We start from the raw sequence: 18,757 nt of genomic DNA, 5'->3' as shown, positions 1-18,757 counted from the left end.
ATTTAGAGAACACAGGGAGTTCTCAGGCTAAGATGGCGTTTTTATCAATAAACAAGAAACTTGCAGCAAAGATGTTTCATGACTCTCACCACCCTTCTCATTCTATATGGCAAATCACTCCTTGTAAGTCCTTAGTCAAGAATCTCATCCTTCACAAAACGTTCTCTTATCTCTTACCTCCTTCCACTTCTGACTTGCAATAACTTTCTCCTCTGGAGTTCCACCATATCTTAACACCTCTATTACAGCACTTACCGCACCTATTTCATCGTTTAGCTGTTTTTCTCACCTTTTCTCTTGACTAGAATGTCATCTCTCTGCACCACTACCTTCTAACATAGAACCTTACAGAAACCTAGTAATTGTGGAATGGACACACTAATGCATGAATAGACCTTGGGTGCTTCATCAAATTAAAGAAGAAGGTATCACTTAGGTAGACTAAGGTTTAGACTCTTACCTGTTTAGAGTTGGTTAAATACAATTTTGCTCCCAAATTTAAAATCTGCAATTTTACTAGATCATCTTCACTAGTGAAGCCTTTAGCCATCTTCCTCAAAACATCAGGGGCAATTTTAGGAACTCGTTCACAATTTTCTCCAATTAGCCAAAGAATACTTGCTCTAGCCACAGGAACCTAATATTAAAAGCAGATTATATAGTTACAAACAAGATAATCATATTCTCCTTAATGTTAACATAGAAAAGGTTTTAAATATTATAAAGGTTTTGCATCCATGTAATGGATATCTAGGAAGTGCCCTTTCAGTTATGGATTTTCTTCAGTTATCAAAAAATAAACACCCAGGAAAACATCATTAAAGGTGCTTTTAGAGATAATGCCTTAGAAAAGATTAACGGAGAAAAAAAAAATCATTGGTCTAGAGTCTTGATTCTGTCAGCGATGTGCAAGTTCTTGGGCCAAAGTTGGCTGGCCATGCCCATTTGTTTATGTATTATTGGTGTAGCTTTTGCACTACAATAGCAGAGGTAAGCACAACTGACCTCTGAACAATACAGGTTTGCACTGCGGAGGGTCCACTTATATGCAGATTTTTATTTCAATAAACACAGTATAGTGCTGTAAATGTATTTTCTTTTCATTATGATCTTCATAATAACATTTTTTCTCTAGCTTATTTTATTGTAAGAATTCAGTGTATAATACATGTAACAAAAAAAAAATATGTGTTAATCAACTGTTTATGTTATCGGTAAGGTTTTCGGTCAATAGTGGGCAATTAGCAGTTAAATTCCGGAGGAGTCAAAAGTTAAATCTGGATTTTTGACTGTAGGAGGGAGGGGTCGGCACCCCTCACCCCTGCATTGCTCGGGTGTCAACTGTTGTCACAACAAAAACCATAAAGCTGAAAATATTAACTATCTAGCAACTTACAGAAAAGGTTTGCTGACCTCTGCTCTAGGGCACTTATTAATAAATAATAAACCTCAAGGCCCATAAAAATCATCTTGAGTGCTTATTAAAACTACAGGGATTTGGTACGAGGTCCAAAATAAGTTTTGTTGTGGGGCTCAGGAATCCACATTTTATGAGGCATCATAGATGATTTCTGAGATCGGTGGTCTGCAAACCATGTTTTGAGAATGCAATGGTTAATGGAGAAAAAGGAATACATTCATTAAAGACTATGATTCTAAATCAAAGCTGCTCTTGTCCTCTAAGTATCTACACCCACAACCCTGGGAATATATAAAACTGACGAGATCATCAAGGTCTGCTTATAAAATCATGAATCCTGGTCTATTAGGGAGAAGATAAATTTGTCCAATGTTGCACTTTGGCATTGTATTTTTTTTAATAAAGTACATTTCAATATAATTTGTTTCTTAAAAAAACTGTTTTAGTACAAATTGGAAACCTTCCATCAGTACCATTAAGACCAACATTTTAGAGTATGCAAATTAGTTTTATTACTATTTGTTTATATGTATCCTCCCTTACTCTAAAAGAGATTTGAAGGGGTATGTAAATTAGTTTCTGTGAACATTTTCACCTAGTACAGAAAATTTGTTTATAATAAATGAAAGAGCCAATGACTATCATTAAGAGGTAGCATCACAAGGAGAGATAATACTCTTCCTATGAAATCCTTTCCAATTCCTCAAATGAAGTCCTAATATTTTCACTATAGTTTCACAGCTGTACAGGGCACAACCATTAAAGAAGAAAGTGAGAATACAGACCTTTGCACAACTTAAATTTTATCACAATATCCACCATCTCAAATTCTTCCAAATAGTATAAAATTATTAAAACACTCCTAAGTTGGGTATTTCGCCAGAAGGGAAATAAGGTCATCCAAAAGCTTTAAAATCAAAGTATATATTTTCAAATACGATGACAATAGCATTATCTTGAAATTAATATTAGAATAAGTTTAGTAAAAAAGATGAAATCACAATACTCATGTAAGAAGTTTAAGTACCAAGAATAAATAATAAGTATAAAACAAATGCTATTACAAATCTATTCATGAAGTATGACAAAAGTGATATCCTTACTGTACACTGATTTCTGGAAAGAAAGAGGCTATTTCTAATGTTCCAAAGGTTACACTGCATTAAGACCTTCCTCCCAATCTATTATTTTAAATTGGGCTAAAGAACAGTAATTGAGTGGTACATTAAATTTTCTGGTATGAAGCAATTCAAGTTGCCTGCTTTGATGACAGGTACCTCTAAATAAGAATATATGTGCAAATTCAGATTTCGGTTATGCTAGATTTACTTTTCTTAAATATTTTATTATACATTGCTGGTATAACAATTAGAATTCTAGGACATATTCCAACCTACTACCCCACCTTAAGTAATTTTCTTCTGGTAACGCAGTTACAATTGTTTTTTGCAATTAAAAAGACAATCCCAAAAGTTTTAAGAGATTCTGTATATTCCTATTCTTTAATATACTAAGATTAAAATAATATTTAAACACTGTAAACATTAATAATGCATAATTTAAAATACAACTCTTTGGGAAAAAATGAAAATCAATACATTCTAACGCTCACAATGAAAATCTCAAGATGGTGGTGTTAGAGGGCAGGGTAATACTCAGAGGTTCCAGAATTAAGGTAATAAAATTTCCAAGGAAACATAAAAAACTTTGAAAACTTTTCCACAACAAGAAATAATATCAATATAAATGTATTTATTCCAAATTTTTGGTGATGGCAATTTTTTTTAAAAGCTTAGAAAATCAACAAACACACTGTTTTTGTGCATTTGGCTGGAATCAGAATCATAAGATTTTCAGATTCCAGTCATATCTTTCTCTTCCAGTTATGTTCCAGAACTCTCCTTCGTACATCACCGATACTATGATTCATGTATGTATCATAGTATCAATGGTCTTTCAAAGATTTAAAGCAACCAAAAAAAGAGCAAGATAGAAAATTAGTCACTTTTTGTTCTCCATGGTCTTCTCAACCATAGAATAAACAGGACACTGAACTAAAACCAAACTGATAATATACTCACACAAATGCTCTGATTATTAACCTCTGCTTTTTCAATATTTCAAAGACAAGCTGGATTGTAAATGACTTTGATTCTTTATTCTGAATGCCCTGAACAAGTGCTTAAGTGCACTTTTTAAACCTTCTACGAGAAGGCAGTTTCCACTGCCATTTTAACCCAGTAACTTAGTTGCAAAAACAAATAATGATTCCTAGCTGACCACAGCAGTTACAGAAAGACATCTAGAATGATTTTACAGATCACTTTGTAAGCAGTTCAATTTAAAAGCTATTGTGTTTCGACTCTAGCCACTGCACAATGCAACAGTGTAAAATAAATCCTGCAAAAACATCAATTTTATGTATCTAAATTTGTCAAAGGCAAAATCAGTAGATATCTAAACAAACTGCAGAAAAATAGCAAATGAGATCCAATAATCTGTATCAGGCCTCAGTAGGCATTAATACTTTAGTATGAATTAAGTTGGGGCAGCAGGGCAAGTGTAGTTACCTTGTGACACGGCAGGCATTCAGTAAGGCACTAGGGCACTGAGTACATAAAGTACTATTTCAAAATTACTCAGTAGTCTTCACAAAATAACATCTTTTAATTATTCTTTTATGATATTAACTCATCTGTCCCATTAAACACTATGTGTAACCCTGGTTCAACAATCTTCATGTAGCATGCATTTTATTCTGGAAGGACTTTGCTCCAAAAGCAGTATTTAATACACACAAAGGATATTCCAAAGAATAAAATATTCACAATCAGAATATATAAGTTGACTGCACTACAGACCTATATCTTATTCAATTTGAATTTAAAAGTAGAATTAATTTAAATTTTAGTGTTCATGTGTTTAGCTATGTCACTTAATAAATAGCAAATGGGATCTAAGTCTTGAATACAACAAAATCCAAGTTTCTTTTTTAAAAAAATTATATAGCCAACATCTACTGAGTTCTCACCATGTGTCTGCACTATTTTTAAGACTTTACCTGTTTTATGACACAAAAACAGACACTCAGATCAATGGAACAGAACAGAGAACCCAGAAATGGACCCACAAATGTATGGCCAACTAATCTTTGACAAAGCAGGAAAGAATATCCAATGGAATAAAGACAGCTTCTTCAGCAAGTGGTGCTGGGAAAACTGGACAGTGACACACAGAAGAATGAACCTGGACTACTCTCTTACACCATACACAAAAATAAACTCAAAATGGATGAAAGACCTAAACGTAACACAGGAAGCCATAAAAATCCTTGAGGAGAAAGCAGGCAAAAACCTCTTTGATCTTGGCCGCAGCAACTTCTTACTCAACACATCTCCGGAGGCAAGGGAAACAAAAGTAAAAATGAACTATTGGGACCTCATCAAAATAAAAAGCTTCTGCACAGTGAAGGAAACAATCAGCAAAACTAAAAGGCAACCAACAGAATGGGAGAATATTTGCAAACTATCAGATACAGAGTTAGAATCCAAAATCTGTAAAGAACTTATCGAACTCAACACCCAAAAAACAAATGATCCAGTGAAGAAATGGGCAAAAGACATGAATAGACACTTCTCCAAAGAAGACATCCAGATGGCCAACTGACACATGAAAAAATGCTCAACACCATTCATCATCAGGGAAATACAAATCAAAACCACAATGGAATATACCACCTTACACCTGTCAGAATGGCTAACATTAACAATTCAGGCAACAACAGATGTTGGCAAGGATGCGGAGAAAGAGGATCTCTTTTGCATTGTTGGAAGCAATACAAGCTGGTGCAGCCACTCTGGAAAACAGTATGGAGGTTCCTCAAAAAACTAAAAATAGAACTCCCCTACAACCCAGCAATTGCACTACTAGGCATGCATCCAAGGGATACAGGTGTGCTGTTTCGAAGGGACACATACCCCCCCATGTTTATAGCAGCACTATCAACAATAGCCAAAGTATGGAAAGAGCCCAAATGTCCATTGATGGATAAATGGACAAAGAAGATGTGGTATATATATATAATGGAGTATTACTCAGCAATCAAAAAGAATGAAATCTTGCCATTTGCAACTACATGGATGGAACTGGAGGGTATTGCGCTAAGCGAAATTAGAGAAAGACAAATATCATATGACTTCACTCATATGAGGACTTTAAGACACAGAGCAGATGAACATAAGGGAAGGGAAGCAAAAAAAATATAAAAACAGGGAGGGGGACAAAACATAAGAGGCAAATATGGAGAACAAACAGAGGGTTACTGGAGGGGTTGTGGGAGGGGGGATGGGCTAAATGGCTAAGGGGCATTAAGGAATCTACTCCTGAAATCATTGTTGCACTATATGACAACTAATTTGGATGTAAATTAAAAAATAAAATTAAACATACATACATACATATATATAAGACTTTACCTGTTTTCTTAGTCTGTTATCATAAAAACCTTAGAAAGCAAGATGTACCATTATTCCCACTTGATATACAAGGAAACAGGGCACAAAGGAGTTAAGAAACTTGCCCAACATCTTACAGTTCGTCAGTGGTAGAACTAAGACCAGAAGTCCAAATAAAACCTGGAATCCACAGTTCACCATAGCCATTGGGCAGAGACAAAATAAGTGTACTATACTAGGAAAAATACCAGCCAGCAAAACAAGAAGACTGGTTCTGGTCCTAGACTGATCATGTATATCATGGAGACAGATAACTTCACATCAGTGGGCCTCATTTACTCATTCATCAAACGAAGTATTCCCCCTTTGGCCATGTCCTTTGGCCACAGTGTACAATGGCTCCCCTATAGGCTAGATGTAGGTTTGTCATATGTGGCCTTTATTATGTTGAGGTATGTTCCTTCTACAACCAGTATGTTAAAGGTTTTTATGTGCTTTTTATCTTTCACCTTATTGCTGTGATATATTATATTTATTGATTTGCACGTATGAAACCAGTTTTGCATCCTAGGGATAAATCCCATTTGGTCATGACGTACAATCCTTTTGATGTGTTCCTGGAGCACCTGGGTGGCTCAGTCAGTTGAGTGTCCGACTTCGGCTCAGGTCATGATCTCGTATTTCTTGAGTTTGAGCCCCGCATCGGTCTCTGTGCTGATGGCTCAGAACCTGGAGCCTGCTTCAGATTAAGTGTCTCCCTCTCTCTCTCTGCCCCTCCCCCATTCACACTGTCTCTCAAAAATAAACATTAAAAAAATTTTTTTTAAAATGTGTTCTTGAATTCAAGGTGCTAATATTTTGTTGTAATTTTTCATCTATATTTATCATGGATATTAATCGATAGCTTTCTTTTCTTGTGGGATCCTTACTTGCTGTTTCTTAACTTTTTTCATATCTTTTCAAAGAATCAGCTCTTGGTTTTACTGATCCTTTCTATTACTTTTCTGGTCTCTATTTCACTTATTTCTGCTGTGATCCTTCTTATTTTCTTTCTTCCGTGAGCTTTGGGGTTTATTTTGTTCTTTTTCTAGTTCTTTGAGATGTAAAGTTAGGTTGTTTTTTGAGATCTGCTTTCTTTCTTTCTATTTTTTTTTTTTTTAGGTTTTAACCACTTTTGGAAGTTTTATCTTTTTTTTTCCTTTATTCTTTTTAATTTTATTTTTAAAAATTTACATCCAAATTAGTTAGCATACAGTACAACAATGATTTCAGGAGTAGATTCCTTAGTGCCCCTTACCCATTTAGGCCATCCCCCTCCCATAAGCCCTCCCGTAACCCTCAGTTTGTTCTCCATAGTTATGTCTCTTCTGTTTTGTCCCCCTCCCTGTTTTTATATTATTTTTATTTCCCTTCCCTTAGGTTCATCTGTTTTGTTTCAAAGTCCTCATATGAGAGAAGTCATATGATTTTTGTCTTTCACTGACTAATTTCACTTAGCATAATACCCTCCAGTTCCATCCATGTAGTTGCAAATGGCAAGATTTCATTCTTTTTGATTACTGAGTAATACTCCATTGTATATATATACCACATCTTCTTTATCCATCCATCCACCGATGGACATTTGGGCTCCTTCCATACTTTGGCTATTGTTGATAGTGCTGCTATAAACATGGGGGTACATGTGTCCCTTTGAAACAGCACATCTGTATCCTGTGGATAAATGCCTAGTAGTGCAGTTGCCGGGTTGTAGGGTAGTTCTATTTTTAGTTTTTTGGGGGAACCTCCACACTGTTTTCCAGAGTGGCTGCACCAGCTTGCATTCCCAGAGATCTGATTTCTTAATATGTGTGTTCATTGGTATAATCTTTCCTCTACAAGTGCTATAAAGTTTCAAACCACTTTTCCTGCATACCATAGTATTTGATACATTGTATTTTCATTTTCACTTGTTTCAAGATAATTTTTTCCTTCTGATTTCCTCTTTGACTCAATGGTTGTTTCAAAGTGTGCTGTTTAGTTTCCATATATTTGTAGATCTTTTCACCTTCCTCTTATTTTTTATTTCTAGCTTCATACCACTGTGGTCAGAAAAGACAGCTGCTATGATTTTAAGCTTCTTACGCAAATATCAAAGCTACTCTCTTAACCCCTACACCTCTCATACACAATCTATGAGAAGTCCTGGCTTTGATAACTGGAATCAATATTAAGAGTAGATACAAAGACAAAGGCACTCTCTGGTGAGAAATGTGGTGGGAGCTCAGATGCTAACACATTTCTGTGAGTCTTACTCTTAGCTTTAAAATAATTATATAACTGCCTTGCAAGCTTTACTAACACCTTGAGGGGAAAGAAAATTTCATCACCAGAGATATTAAAAATTGGTCCTGATAGGCTCCAAATCTTGCCTTGAACCACACAAATATGACACCTCTTAAGAACATCAGAGTACGTATCACCCCAACTTCAAAGAAAAAAATAATACATTTCCCCCAAACTACAACTCCATTAGTTACAGAACATTAGTTTTTAACTTTAGCCAACAATGAAGGGACACAATGGAGAAGAGTTTGAAGAAAAACCAGACAGAAGCCATGGAGAATGTTTCAAAAGGGAAGAAGCAGTATATGAAGTCAAATGTTAACAAAAGATCATGAAAGACACATGAACAGCAAATTATCCACTGGGTTTAATAAGAAAACAGTGAGTGACCCTGGCAAAGGCAGTATTAGTGGACTAGTGGGGAGGCAAAATCAGACTGTGACAGACTGAGGAGTGAGTTTTAGATCAGGAAATAAAATTCTTTTCAAGTAATTCTTCAAAAAAACCTTAAGTTTTAAAGGTGGAAGGGAATGAAATAAGACCTAATAATAATGACAGCAGACACTTATGTAGTACCTATGTGCCAGAAACATCCTTAAGAGCTTTACATATATTAACTAATATAATGTTTATAAAATATGAGAGGTTGTCTCTTTTTTTCCACTATCATTTCACAGATGGTTAAAGTATAGAAGTTTTAATGGAAAAACACAGAGATGGTAAGTGGTGGAGCCAAGATTAATATTTGGTTTTAATTCTTTAAGTACAATTTTATGATTTATAGAAAACTTGGAAGAAAAATAAACAGAGGTTTTGAGTACTCTTCACACAGATTCCCCAAATGTTATCAGCTTACTATATATTTGCTTTACTTTTCCATACATACACAGATATTTTGCTTTCTAAATTGGTAACAAGTTGTAGACTTGCCTTTAAACACCAAAATACTTCGGTGCAAACTTCATAATAAAAGGAATGCTCTTACATTACTACAGTAAAATGATTTAAAAATTAGGAATTTAAACAGTGAACCAATACTCTTATCTAATCTACAGATCTTATTGAAATTTTTCCATTTTTCCCTACCAAGTCCCTTATAGCAAAAGAAAATTAAAAATATGTGTAGCATTAAGTTGTCATATCCTTTTAATCTCTTTTAATGTGAAAAAGGTCCTGAATTTTTCTTTATATTTCATGATACTGGCATTTTTAATGAGTGCAAGCCAGTTATTTTTGTAGTATACCTTCATCTGAGTTTGTCTCATGTTTCCTCTTGATTGTATCCAAGTTATTCATTTTTGGCAGAAATGCAACAGACCTGAAGCTGAGTTCTATTCAGTAGGTCATATCAGAAGGTATTTGATCCCATTGCTGGCAATGTTAACTATGTTCATTTGGTTCATGCAGCACCTGTCAGGTTTCTCCATTGTGAAAGTCAAAGGTCATTAACTTATGCTTCATAATGAAGTATCTTATGAGGGTATACTTTGAGACTGTACAGATATCCTCTTACTACTCAAACTTTCACCCCCTAGTTTTTCACATTGCTTGATGATTCCTACCTGAATCAATTATTGTTGTGATAGCTTGCAAATGGTGATATTCCAATTCCATCATGCCTTTCATATTTATTAGTTGTTTTGCACTGTAAGAAAGAGCTTCACTTTCTCTCATTCATTCATTCATTCATTCATTCCAGTGTGGACTCAAGAGGGTCTTACCCTATTCAATAGGCCATAATTCTTTTACTGTAGTTTATTTTGTTGTTCAAATTGACCAGTGAGAACCCCTTCAAGCTGGCTCTTTGTCTTTTTGACATATCCCTATCATTCTGTGAGCATTTCCTTGCTTTTTAAAGCCCAACAATATGTTCCAAGATCATCTTGCTCTTCCCTTGCCCTAGTTCTGAAACCAGTCATTTCTCTAAGCAGCCCTGGTTTCCTTTGAGTGGTGAATGGAATTTAAAAACCAAGGTCTACCATAAAAAAGGAATGCAGTACTACATTCTAGAACATGCACAAACCTTGAAAATATGCTAAGTTAAAGAAGCTAGACACAAAAGGCCACTTGATATATGATTCCATTTATATGAAATATCCAGAATAAGCAAATCCATAGAGACAAAGTAGATTACTTTGTCAAGAGCTGGAGTAAAGGGAGAATCAGGAGTTTGAGCCATGGGATTCTTTTTTTTATTATTATCTTTTATTTTTTAAAATTTACATCCAAATTAGTTAGCATATAGTGCAACAATGATTTCAGGAGTAGATTCCTTAATGCCCCTTGGCCATAATTTAGCCCATCCCCCCTCCCACAACCCCTCCAGCAACTGTCAGTTTGTTCTCTATATTTATGAGTCTCTTCCGTTTTGTCCCCCTCCCTGTTTTTATATTATTTTTGTTCCCCTTCCCTTATGTTCATCTGTTTTGTTTCAAAGTCCTCATATGAGTGAAGTCATATGATTTTTGTCTTTCTCTGACTGACTAATTTCACTTAGCATAATACCCTCCAGTTCCATCCGTGTAGTGGCAAATGGCAAGATTTCATTCTTTTTGATTACCGAGTAATACTCCATTGTGTATGTATGTATGTGTATATATATATATATATATATATATACACATACACACACACACTATATATATATATATATAGTGTGTATATATATATATATATATATATATATATAGTATATACACACACACACACACACACACACACACACACATCTTCTTTATCCATCCATCCATCGATGGACATTTGGGCTCTTTGCATACTTTGGCTACTGTTGATAGTGCTGCTGTAAACATGGGGGTGCATGTGTCCCTTTGAAACAGCACACCTGTATCCCGTGGATAAATGCCTAGTAGTGCAATTGCTGGGTCATAGGGTAGTTTTATTTTTAGTTTTTTGAGGAACCTCCATATTGTTTTCCAGAGTGGCTGCACCAGCTTGCACTGCCACCAACAATGCAAAAGAGATCCTCTTTCTCTGCATCCTCGCCAACATCTGTTGTTGCCTGAGTTGTTAATGTTAGCCATTCTGACAGGTGTAATAAGGTGGTATCTCATTGTGGTTTTGATTTGTATTTCCATGGGATTCTTTTATTAGAATGATGAAAATACACTGGAATTACACAGGAGTGATGACTGCACCATTTTATGAATATACCAAAACCCACTAAATTATATAAGAGTGAATTTTATGGTATAAAATTATATCTCAATTAAAAAAACAAAACAAGATCTGGGCACTAGCTGTGCTCATTTGTATTCGAGTATTATGCATGTAGGCCCTCTCAAAGGACAACTTAAGAAATAGATGTTTGTATACCCAATATATGCATTCATATCTATACATATAAACGTGTGTAGACACATACACACATGCATTTAAACACTCACATACATCTAGAATATAAAAACTTATGAAGTTTACACTGCTATCTCCAATTCCAATCTAACACTACAGCATTTATTGCATCCTTCCCCTTTTTCAGATTTGTAATTCCCTTCCACAACAGTGTCAAATCTTAGAAGCAGGATGTGAACCCAGATAGTTAAGGTTTCTTAGCCACTATACGTTAAGATGTCCATTTATTTTAACACTATAATTTACTGACAAATATCTAGTTAAAATTCAGGAAAGATCGCTTAATTGGTACTCACAGTGATACTGTCCAACAGTTTAGCCATATGTTTAATAATTTCACCATGTTGTGCAGGTTGCATTTGCAGTAATTTCTTAATAACAACCACACTTTCAGCAACAACTATTTCTGAAAAAGACAGAGATCATTCATATTACATACGTGTAATGCAATTCAAAGGCAATATTCTTGGTCAAATGTAAATTTAAATTAACAAAATATTATACGTGTCTTAATGACGAGGTGAAAACTATAACCAGGAATAAATTTCCAAATTTTGGGGGTTCACACTGTTTTAAGCAGAAGAGTACACTTAAATTTCTAATCTCTGCTGTTGCCTCCTAGCTTCTGATACCCCTTTTCAATACCTGCCTCTTTGAGTCAAAAAAGGAAAGTGAGGTTCAATTTTGCTACACACCATAATGTTCAAGTGTCTGGTTTTTAACTATAGCTTTCAAATACTTGATTTCTACCACAGTGTGGTAATTAAGTAGTTATACAGTTCTTTGATTCCTATCAATTATAAAGTGGTAATCAAACACCTACAATCTAAGTAACTTTTTTCCAATTCAAAAGAAAACAGCAAACTAAAAACAAAATTCCTTAAGTGGTATGTCCAGACAAGTGAGTAGTAAGGATCATCAGTAGTAAGAAAGGTGTTACTATAGAAATAACAGACTTCAAAGCCAGAAAGAGTAGGTTTATGCACTGGAATGTCTCCATTTGTTGCATGAATCCACTCTCTGCCTTTCGTGAACTACTCTGTGCCCACAGAGGTTGACCTCTGTGGACTGCATCAACCAGACTCCCTTACCCCTGGCTTCCAGCTGTGTTTAGCTGATAGGAAGCACCAGCAGGAGATCAAGGGCAGAAGGAGAGCATATTTGCTATCCTTGCTCTCTCTACTGCAAGGCCTCCCTTGGCAGTGCATGCATTCCTCTTCGGAGAGTTTCAGTTCCTGGGAGTGGCTCTCTCCTGCTGAGTCTGGTCCCACTCCTCACACCCCTTCCCTTCAATTCTAGATCTGATAAAGGGGCTTCCCACTGTTGCTAGCCTGTTAGCTCCAACGTGTTACGTGTTACGTCATACCTTCTTGGTTTCCCTTAATCCTGCCCACACCTTATGGGTAGTTCCTTCATTAAATTCTCTTCAATCGTTCCTTTTAAGTGTGCCATCTGTTTCTTGCCAGGGCCTTACTAATATAATAATTGGCAGTGGGAGTGGCTCCAAGGAAGCAGATCCTCAAACGGATTCTGAGACTCAGTTATCAAACTTAAGTGGCTAATCACTGGTCCAGAGTTGCATTTATGGTGGCACCAGCAGAGAATTGTTGTTGAACTAGCCAGAGCACCTGAACTTATGGAATGAATCTTGCATAAACAATTATTAATGCTACTGATGCCAAAAAAATAAGTCAACAATGCCTTCACTTATTACTTTGACATTTTTTATTAATAGGGCTTCATGGATATTAGAGCTTCCCTTGGCATACACAACAAAGATTTATTTCAATATCATACTGAAAATACCAAGATTTGTGTTTATTCTTTTCTCTGAAATATATTTTGTTATCTAGCTCCCTTTAAGAATATAAGTGAAATTTTTATCATTCTAATCATTATTAAATATACATATTTCAAACTATATATACCTTTTTCTCCAGTGGAATGATAAATCAGTGTTTATACAGTGCTTCAGTTTACAAAATGATGTATTTCTTTCTCTACTCATGGTAACATTTGGTAGGTATCTTATTATCATTATTTTAAAGATGAAGAGAGAAATGGACTAGAATTATATGACTTTGTCCAGAATTCAAACTCAGAAAGTGAATGTACAATTTTACTTCAAAATTCTAAGTTACTACATACAGCTATTACTTTTATAAAGACCGCTGCTTTGAGCTTTGATGCAAACAAAGATTAAGATCCTGCTCTTGTCAAACTTACATTCTAGTAAGAAAATTTAAATGGTTATGTAAGTAATTACGATGCAAAGTAAAATATGGTAAATGTGGTTTTAAGAATCTACAGTATAAAAATTTATATTTTTAAAATATATTATAGCAAAACTAGACTAAGAAAAAATATTGTATAATTTTAATTATCCACATGCAGAGGCAGGATTGGCTACAGTTGATATATATATTTGGCATCATTTATCTTTCGTGCTGTATTACTTTCCTATTACCACAAACTTAAAGGCTTACAATACACATTTAGCATCTTACAGTTCCGGAGTCAGGAGTTAACAGTTTAGCCCTTATGGGGCTAAAAGCAAGGTGTCAACAGGACCATCTCTATGCGGGTTCTAGGAGAAAATCCATTTTTTGCCTTTTTCCAACCTCTACAGACTGTCTGCATTCCTTGGCTCAAGGCCCCATTCCAGCAATGGCATCACTTACAATGTGTGCTTCTGGTATCTGACTTTGTTGACCCTCCTCCTTTGCTTAAGAGGACGCTTTTGACTTCCATCTCAAGAATCTTAATCTCGGCAAAGTCCCTTCTGCCAGTTAAGGTAGGATATTTGCAGGTTCTGAGCATAAGGACCCGGACGTCTATGAGGGAGGCATGATTCTGTCTACCCCATGTGCCTTCTTATCCCTTCCTGTAATCACACCATACTTTTCCTTGATAGTATCTCCTGTTTTTCCAAGATTCCAGGACTGTGGTGCTGCTCTATCCAAAGCACAAAATGATCCTGTGTTCTGACCTTTCCAAGCTTCTTCCTTGTCCTTAACAAAACTTAATGGCCCTTACTCTAGAAGTACAACCTACTATTTTTTAATTTTATTTTATTTTGATAAGAACAGTGAACATGAGATCAATCCTTGTACCAAACTTTACTTATTTTTTGACGTTTATTTATTTTTGAGAGACAGAGATAGAGCATGAGCAGAGGAGGGGAAGAAAGAGAGGGACACACAGAATCCGAAGCAGGCTCCAGGCTCTGAGCTGTCAGCACAGAGCAAGACACGGGGCTCGAACCCACGGACTGTAAGATCATGACCTGAGCCAAAGTCAGATGCTTAACCGATTGAGCCACCCAGGTGCCCCGCCCCTCATACCAAACCTTAAAATGTACAATACATTGTTGTTGACTATAGGTACAATGTTGCACAGCAAATCTCTAGAGCTTATTCAACTTGCTTAATTAACTGAAACATTAGGTTTGCTGTTTAGTAATTGCCCATTTCCCTTTTCCTCCATCCCCTGGCACTGCCATTCCACTCTCTGATTCTATGAATTTGACTATTTTAGGTATCTCACACCAGTGGAATCATTCAGTATTTGGCTTTTTGTGGCAGGCTTATTTCATTTAGCATGTGTTCCAGGTTACTATAGTCTACTATTATTTTGCAAATGAAGAATCTGAAGCACAGGGAGATTGAGTAATTTATTCAAGATAACATTAACACTCAAACACAGGTAGTCTAGTTCTGCATACAAGCAGATAGCTCACCATAAACTATCTGGTCAGTATACAAAAGGACTATAATACATGTTTTTTATATTACTGTTTTCATCTATTAGACTGTTAACTCTGTAAAGGGAAGAACATTTTCTTATAGGCTGAATGAGTACCTCATTCATCTATTCAACATTTACTAAATACCCCAACTGATTCGTTTTCAATAAATTTTTACTGAAATATATAAAACTAAATGAAACACAAAGTAGTCCTCTGCCCCAATCCTTTTAGTTTACAGTAGATGGTAAGGTTATTTAGGCAAGCAAATTTTGCTAATGTATTACCTGAAGTAAGTTAACTTACAGAATTAAATTATCTTAAGCCAACTGAAATGCAGATTTCTCATAAAGATCCTTGAGAAATTATCAAATTAACCTTAGTGATGCTGAACTATTTTAGGCAAGCTTCAAGTCAGCCTTGAAAAGCCCTCTCCATGTCAAGAAGAGAGAACATAAAAAAATAAAAAGCGAAAACAAAAATCTACACATCTAAAAACAATATGTTGAATATAGGCAAAAAAGAATGGAGCTGAAATGTTGCACCTATGGTTTTAAGATACATTATCTGAAGAGATGATGAGGTATTTGAATTAACAGAAAATCAAGAATCACAGATCCCTAGAGCCTCAAAAGATCTTAAGAGATTTTAAAGAAACTGAGCCCTCATTCTTGATACCTATTCCTAAAAGCAGATCTTTTAATAGGAGAAAAAAAGGGGCTCTATTGTCAGGAACGGTCACTATAAAGCTAAAAATACTAATACTTTCTTTAATGCTACTGATTTTAATATGAATATTCTCTTTATTTGTTTTACCAGTTACTTTTATTGAGGTGTCCAAACTACAAAAGTGTAGCTCATATAATAAATAATCAAAGAATCAGATACTATAGGCTAATGATGATTATGTAACCAGAATCAGGACACTATGATTTAAGTTTCTTAATATTCAAACTGTAGGAAAAAAGCCATGTTGTAAGGATAGTTTTGATTTACCAAAAACAAAAGTCTAAACATTAAAATATGAGAGTTTAAATTAGTAAATCCTCCTACCTTTAAGAGTGAACATAGATTATATTTGTCCCCCAATATCTAATTATAAAACAATCTATTCTTCCCTTCAAAGTGTTATAAAGATAGAATATTCATCTTTTAAAGTCAATAAAAAATATTGTTCAAGACTTTAATATATTATAAAGCTGAAGTAGAGATAATTGCTTTAAAATACACAACTTGCAAATTTCACATGAGAAAAAAGGGTCAAAAACTAAAATTCAGAAACCTTGAATATTCTTTTGTATTTAAAAGAACTAATGAATATTCTAAATAATTTGTAGTACTTTTTATATGTAACTAAATTTTAAAAGAATAATTTACCCTGGAAAACTTTGGTTCATCACCTTTAATGTTCTGGAGATACTTTCCCAAGAAAAGCACTACATAAAACCAAACAGAAAGTCATTATTAAGATATAGGAAATAAAACATGTTTTTCAACTCACACTTAAAGTGTGACATAGAAACTGAGAAAGGGGCACCTCGGTGGCTCGGTCAATTGAGTGTCTGACTTCGGCTCAGGTCATGATCTCACAGCTTGTGAGCTCAAGCCCCACATCAGGCTTGGTGCTGTCATCCGCGCAGAGCCCGCTTTACATCCTCTGTCACTCTCCCTCTCTGTCCCTCCCCTGCTTGCGCTCTCTCTCTCTCTCAAAAATAAAGACAACATTAAAAAAAAAAGAAATAGAGACAAAAAGGATGCTATCACTAAATGTAAGGGGGGCCCAGGTGGCTCAGTTGGTTAAGCATCTGACTTTGGCTCAGGTCATGATCTCACGGTTTGTGAGTTTGAGCCCCATGTCTGGGTCTGGGCTGGGAGCTCCGAGGCCACTTTGGATTCTCAGTCTCCCTTTCCCATTTACATGCACAGTCCTTCTTTCTGTGTGTCTCAAAAATAAACATTAAAAAAAATACAAGTAGAAATGGGCAAAATGACTGACATTTAAAACTTAAGCGCCTCTAGTTACCTTCTACAGTCATATTTTTTAAAAATCTATTTCCTTGATAATTTTTGTTGTCACTTATTTAGAATTTTAATATTGCATGTAGATAAATGTTCTACCCATCATATTATCTTGAGTTTGCAGGATTAAGGTTTATAATTTTATGTTCACAATAAAAAAAATCACTCTTACTCAGGGCTAAATTTTGTTTCAATAATATCCTTGGAAGTACTTATCACAATGTTACAGTTTTCTAAAGAGATCTACATGTAGGAATAGATAATTAGGGATAACAGAATTATTGTCATGAAAATATACATAATAATATAAAGTATAAATATAAAATGTATTCAAGCTTCTTATGTTTCAATATGCTTGCTATGTCTAAATATGATGTAATTATACTTAGAATTCCACAAATAATTTCAATGATTTTACACAAAAAAATTAAGCTTTTCTTAAAAAGAATCTCTTGTTTTAATCAAATATACAATCATAATAAAAATCTTCTAAATATATTATTATAAAGGTGAAAGTGACTAATATTTCTTTTTCCAAAGGGCTTCACTTTCTAAAGCCATACCATAGAAATAACTGACATTTTACCGCAGAACAATATGAAACCTAGATTATGCATTTTACTGGTTATCACCTATCCAGTTTTACAATATGTTTACATGTTGTCTGACTTAACAACATGAAGTGCTTTCAAACTAATGACTGTTAAGTCAAGTTTAATCCTGAATATGAAATTATTAGATGCATTTTTAGAACAAACCTTTGAAGATACACAATAAACATACTTTTTTGATCTAGCCACTTCTCCAAGCTATAGTCATTTGCCTGCTTTTAGCACCCTCTGCAGGTGAACCAATATTATATATGACTTCTATGTCATTAAAAGCAGTAAAACAGAACCTTTGTGGAAAGGGTATAATGAAGGTGATTAAATTGTGAAGAAATAAAATAAAACACACTTTCTTAGTTCTTGTTTAAGGAGAAACAAACACTGTTTCCAAGTTAGTTATCTAATTTACTAAAACAACGACAAAGAAGTGTGTGTGGGTCTTTGTATTTCAAAGATAAAATGCTACTTTCATCATGACCATGCTATTGACATACAGGAAACACTAAAATGAGATGTTAAAAAATGTTACAATATGAAGAACATGCCAAGAATATTCAAAGGATAAATTTCTTGAAGTAAAATGACATTGTTAACTTACCATCTCTGTTGGACAAGAGACATACCAGGCCATTGAGGCATGTGTCTGTGACTTCTGAGATGTTGGTTGCACATCTGCCTATAGTTTGAATAGTGGCTGCTGCAAATTCTTTATCCTGGCTTTTCACATAGGTCTAAAAAATACCATTTCAATTAGTTTATACTTTAGGGTACTAACAAGTGAACAAAAAGAACCCTATTGCATTAAGCTTTGTCA

At 34.9% G+C, this 18,757-nt stretch overlaps 1 protein-coding gene across 3 annotated transcripts in view; it reads right to left on the bottom strand.

The window, feature by feature from the left end:
* The window catches only part of AP3B1 (adaptor related protein complex 3 subunit beta 1), a 264,795-nt gene that overhangs the window by 115,950 nt on the left and 130,088 nt on the right, over positions 1-18,757 (bottom strand). For all 3 annotated transcript variants that reach the window (XM_060635498.3, XM_060635493.3, XM_060635494.3), the window contains exons 13-15: positions 18,542-18,674; positions 11,868-11,977; positions 461-637 (exon numbers count right to left, since the gene is read on the bottom strand). In XM_060635498.3, the coding sequence (XP_060491481.2) occupies positions 461-637; positions 11,868-11,977; positions 18,542-18,674 (420 nt within the window). The remainder of the gene's footprint in view (positions 1-460; positions 638-11,867; positions 11,978-18,541; positions 18,675-18,757) is intronic.

Source organism: Panthera onca, chromosome A1, assembly GCF_046562875.1.
Source record: "Panthera onca isolate mPanOnc1 chromosome A1, mPanOnc1 haplotype 2, whole genome shotgun sequence".
NCBI classification, from domain to species: Eukaryota; Metazoa; Chordata; class Mammalia; order Carnivora; family Felidae; genus Panthera; species Panthera onca.
This window is presented reverse-complemented; position numbering and strand designations above follow the sequence as displayed.